Source organism: Prunus persica, chromosome G5, assembly GCF_000346465.2.
Source record: "Prunus persica cultivar Lovell chromosome G5, Prunus_persica_NCBIv2, whole genome shotgun sequence".
Taxonomy (NCBI): Eukaryota; Viridiplantae; Streptophyta; class Magnoliopsida; order Rosales; family Rosaceae; genus Prunus; species Prunus persica.
The window spans coordinates 5,645,242-5,651,069 of NC_034013.1; the positions used below are offsets into that span (position 1 = coordinate 5,645,242).

A 5,828-nucleotide genomic window follows, 5' to 3' on the forward strand; every position below is an offset into this window, starting at 1 on the left:
TTATTAATTTTATTTATTATTTTGAAATTGATTCTTTGGTCTGTCAAGATAAGTTTTTCCTTGATATTGCTTTGCTCATTCATGTCCACCAACACAAGAAGCCGTCCATATCAAAAAGGTAGAACAATCAAAGTTGCAAAGCTAGAATTAAATAACGCAGTCGATATCGAAAAGGTGGAGGAAAATCCAGATTTATGAAGAATCTTTATGGGAAGAACATTGAGATTTTTAGGAAAAATAAATCTTTAACTATCTTTTTAGACAAATTTTAGGGAGGAATTAGAAATACAACTTCAATTATGCTCTCTATTCACCTCTTAAAATAGGAAGACTTTTAGGAGCTCCTAAATTCTAGGAGAGAGAAAGGACTCCTAGTGACTACTTATAATTTAATGTTGCTTTATTTTAAGAGTATTTTAAACCTTTAATTAATGATTTATTTTTATTTTTTCATAATAGAGATTGACTAATTAAAAAATAGTAACATTTATGACTCCCTAAACTAGAGAGTATGATTAGAGTTAAAATTTTATAGAGAGTTCTTAAAATAGTTTTTATATCTTTTTAGCTAAATTTTAACTAAAAAATAGAGAACATGATTGTAAATGCCTTAAAAGGAGAGGATTTGTCTAATGACATATTCATTACAGTAAGTCCCCAAACGAACTAATCCAAACATGCTCCTACCTTAGTTTCTTTCCAAGGGTAATCCAAATCAGAGCTACAAAAATATCGGCGAAACATTCCAAAGAAAAACAAATCATCAGCACTCAAAAAATAAGTTGCCCCTTACATGAGGTTAGGGTCATCCCCATTAGTCTAATTATGCTTTAACTCTATGCTCATGGCATTTTAGATAATTATTATCTCACTTATCCAATTGGCACTGCCCAAGAGGTTTTCTAGATCAAGACAACACAATTATGCAGAGGAAGTTTTGCAGCCTGCTGTGATGGGTAACCTTTTGCAGTCAAAGAACAATGAAGAACCTTATTGTGCACAGTTCCCTATCCACGAGCTTCTAGTGTAATTAAATTTATTATAAAGATGAATTGGCACCTGAAAAATGGCTCCTTTACGGAAACATCATTTTTATCACCTTGGTAAGGTGTCAGTTGTAACTACATTAAAAATGTTAACTTACTGTTTTAAACTGGAAGAACATCAAAATGGGTAGAAACAAATCCAATATTTTTGCACCAGATTGCTTCAAAGATTGAGAAATCTTTGAGATCAATGGCTTTGATTTACTTGTTGATTGACGTAAAAGAAGCAATTTGGTGCTCAATCCCCAAAAAACCCAAGAAAGCCATTTGACCTTTCTATAGCTTATGCCATCTAAATTTCTAAAATTTTTGTAGTTGTCGCATAAGGTGTTAAGCTAGCGTGGTCAATTAAGTGTGTTCAAATAGCATTACTGAAAGAGAAAACCTGAAGCCTTATTTCCACATAATGGAAGTGCGTGGTCTTTGAGTCCAAGTTGGAATTAAATGGATCAAGGGATGCCTTGCGTTGCATTGAAGTCTTAATTCTTGACGAAGCTTTGCATGCTATTTAGTCTTGTGGCAGATCCATCCCTCTCCTCCAAGTTTGAATGTATTTTTTTTTTCTTATGGTTTTTTTTATCTTATTTTTTATATATTTTATAATATGTATTTGGTTATCTTTGTATATGATTTGTTTGTTTAATATTTGAGGAGAAAAAGCTTGTGCGCCGCATGACTCAAGGTATGATGAATTATAATTTGTTTGTTTAATTGATAACTTGATTTGCATTTTGATTAGATTAATTGATATTGATTTTCGTGAGATTAATTGACGATTTGATATGAATTTTTGTAGACTAAATGTGTAATTGACATGAAATTTGTTCATTAATTGATATACTATATAAACTATAGTCAATTAGTGATAGACCAAAGACTCTTATTTGTTTAAATTATACAGTTATAGAACGGCAAAGTGTTTAAATCCTCCTTCGAATAATTCGGATAGTTCAAATCCTCCTTCAAATAATTCGGGTATTTCTTTTGAGCTTTTAGCCTTTTAAATATTGCCCTTTACCTGAAAAATTCCTAAATGCACCACTCACTATACTTTAAGTCCATAACATGTTAGTTACATCGTTCATTCATATTATATATATAACACCTGAATTAGTACAATGAGAATCACACTTTTGAATTCCTTCGCATTACAACATTGATTCCAATCGTTATGGTTAGATACGAAAAAGTTAGAAAATGACTTTTTTTTTTTTTTTTTTTTTTTTGTAATGATGAAGTCAAGTAAAACTTTTTAAATTGTCAAAAGATAAGTATGCATTGCTCACCCATCCACTTTATATTTCAATCTTCCTACTCGACCTCTTAAAGTGAGACAAGAGATTGGCTCAAAACAAATATAGTGGGAAGAAAAAGAGGAATATGACTACTAATAAAGTAATATAAAGAGTGTATGAATTCAACCCACAGTTTGCTTACTATACACAATTTGAAATTAGGTGAAGTTTTGGTGAGCAGGTAGGGTGCTGTAAGCAAATTACAGGGTACATATAGAATTTTCCATTGGTTAAATGTTTTGGAGGATATATCCAGGTAGCATGTTATAACTTCAGATATTTTTTTTATTTTTTTATTATATATAAGTAATATTTGAAGATGAGAAAATCGAACACAAGACCTCAGAAGAGCATCGGTGATTGACGTATGAATTTTCCTGAACCAGAAACTTGAATGCAGATTACAATTAGTTACCCCATTGATTAAGGACTAAAAAGAATAATTATATTTCGGTCTAATTCGTGGGTTTACAACTGATAATTTATAATATCACTGATCAAAAAGGAAAAATAATTCATAGTATAATATATCAAATGAGCTAGGTGTTGGATTGACATTGCATGACCCAGGGGGTGGCCTTCCTTTCAAAAAGGAGTCATTGCATTTGTCAACCATTTGACAAACTACAAAGCGTACACTTTTCTATTGTATTTGGTCCTCAAGTCCATTGGTTGCGTTTCAAGTGTAGCTTTTTTACAGCAGTCTTTTCTGATGATAAACTTCAAGAAATTTCTACAAACAAATACATTTTAATCAACAATTCTTAACAGCGGCTTAAGACCTACTTGTGTGGTCAAGGAGAAAACCTTTTGGTGGGTTAAACTTAAACTTATGGCAATGATGAGGGGTAGCAAGTAGAGCGATTGCACAGGGGCTTTGATTTTATAGGTTGTTATTTTTTCATAGTGTAAAATCAGTATAACAAGTCATAAATATATTAAATTTCGTATGCGTGTTATTTAAACTAGATTAAATTTATGAAAGAGATATTTATAAGTTTTACGAGACCATCAAATTTGAAATCTCAAGGTCGGCCTTGGTGATGTACCCTACACGGATTCAGAAAAGAAGAGGTCAACTTCATGATGCATGCCAGGGGAGATACATGTAAATGCAAGGTTTGATTATAAAGCATCACGAGGAGAAGCTATTTGACCGTGGCAGCTTGTTTTCAAATATAGTCAGTGGAACAACATCCTTGATTAGAAATTGCACACATCAATGGCAAGTGATGTGACCTTTAACATTTATTTCCCGACGTAGACGTACTAAAATTCAATCAAATTTATTTACACTAGAAAAGAAAGTCCTTTGTTTGACCAAACCGTGTACATATTTAGGAAGGCTTTAAACTCAGAAAACAATATATTGACCAAAAAAGAAAATTCAATGGATGCAAACCAGCTGGTCGAACCATCTATGAAGAAAGTTGTACTAGCATCCAAATGTACACAGCTGCATGAAAATTCATGATATGCATAAAAGTATGCAATAAATCATATTCAGGTAGCTATAAGTTTTTCAAGACTCAAATCTTATCAATGAGATCGAGTCAGGTCAAATCACCCGATAATCACGATTTGATTTGTTTGTTTATGTTTTTATGATGTGAGAATAGATGATTGGAAGTTTGGATGTCCTTTAATAAAATGGAAAAATCAACTGATAACAATAACTGTACAAAGTTTACAAACACTAAAATGTTTTTATAATTTTAAGTTGTAATCATCTCTTTGTAAAACTATTATAAATGGCATAATGAACTTCTAAAATCTTTTCCAAATTCTCTGAAAATTAAAACCTTTACCCATTAGCACCTATCATTTTCTTGCTCTCTAAATCCTAAATCACACTACATCATCAAGACCCACAAACTATTAACTCAATTACATGTATACCAAAACCATCCAAAACATCACTCATACCTTCAATAATAGAGGAATGTTGAGCCAAAGTTTTGCATGTAATGAGTTAATGTTACCACAAAAGAAAAAGGTTAATAGTTTGGGTTTCAGAGTAATTTAGTTGAGCTTTTGGTGGATGGGATATCTTAAATTTGGTTGGGTGTCTAAGAACATTTGAATTTGAGCATAGGTGCCTCTGTCAATTGGCCTGTCAAAGAAGTTTTTGTTCACTTTTAACAAAAACTCCTAGGAAGTTTGGTTGGGCTCATGCGAGAGAAGTAACATGTCACTTTTAAATGAAAAACTTGATATTTGAAATTTAACCACAAAAAAAAAAAAAAAAAAAAACTTGACATTTGAAACTAAAAGAAATTGACATACCAAAAAAGAGCTCTGCCCTGCAGATTCAAATCCATTTCTTGAGAGATGATAAAACATGAGATCAACTTCTGAGCTACACTGATTCAATCCACAGAAGACCCAAATTCATTTCAAATATTAATTTCGGTACATCAACGAGTAATTTCCAAACAGAACTTTTAGTAAAAGTGACTACAAAATCAAGCTGTGATTATACAGGGTATACGAACCAATACAGCCTAAAATACATATTCAAAGTGGATTTCCCTCACTTAAATAGGGATAACTTTTACGATCAGGGAAGAAAAATTGATCACACATATCTCATGCAACTGAAGCCAAATACCAAGGCAGAACAACAGTAGTGAGCCTAGCTTTCCTAAACGACAGCTGGTTTCCAAAGCAAAACTTACTGGGAAATAGTTCCATATCTGTTTTGTAAAACAGGGCTGAGAACAGCATCACGAGATAAAAAGCTAATGTCCATTTGGGCATGATGCAAACCATCTTGGCAATCTCATGACATGGTTCATTTTGAGCTCTCTTTAATTAGGATTCCACAGTAATTTTCGGGTCATTGCGGGAGGGGCTAATCCAGGAATATCTCGAATGTCCTTGTTGTTTGGATGGACGAGCTGAAAAGTTAAAGATATAAGAACAGTTTAACCATATATCCACCAACAACGGCAAAACACAGACGACTGATACAAGTTAGCAAGCTCTTCACCAGATAAGAGGAAATAAAGTTCCACAATTGAACGCAAAATATTTCATTTTCCTAACTAGGAAATTCAAAATCTTCTTAGATTCATAGTAAATATTAGTTGGAAATATACTTTAGCAGCCAAGTAGACAGTCAAGTACACCTTATCTCTTCAAAGTACTAGCAGTCAGTTCAAGGATATGCTACTTTTAGAAGCATCAAATGTACTTTCAAATTTCAAACAAACAAAGCATAATTTAGGGTCCGTTTGATAACCATTTCAGTCTCATTTCTCCCTTCTCAACCTTTTTTGTCCCCACTCTTCCAATCTAATTTATATTCTTCTTCTATTTACCTCTTCCCCTTTCCCTCCTATCATCTCTATTTTAACTCCCTCTTTTTTTTTTTTTCTCTCCCCCCTTATTTATCTCCTTTTTCTATTTCAACCCTACCTCCCCCCCCTTTCCCTATATCTTTTATCCATTTTATTTCCCCCTTTATCCATACTTCCTTATTATT

The 5,828-nt window shown here is 32.6% G+C and overlaps 1 protein-coding gene across 2 annotated transcripts in view; it reads right to left on the bottom strand.

Annotated features, from left to right (window-relative positions):
* Positions 4,715-5,828, bottom strand: part of LOC18777275 (novel plant SNARE 11) — an 8,390-nt gene continuing 7,276 nt past the window's right edge. The window contains exon 10 of one of the 2 annotated variants that reach the window (XM_007210393.2): positions 4,715-5,241. In XM_007210393.2, coding sequence (XP_007210455.2) covers positions 5,152-5,241 — 90 coding nt within the window. In that variant the 3' untranslated portion in view covers positions 4,715-5,151. The remainder of the gene's footprint in view (positions 5,242-5,828) is intronic. The other variant, XR_002271566.1, reaches the window with a different exon arrangement.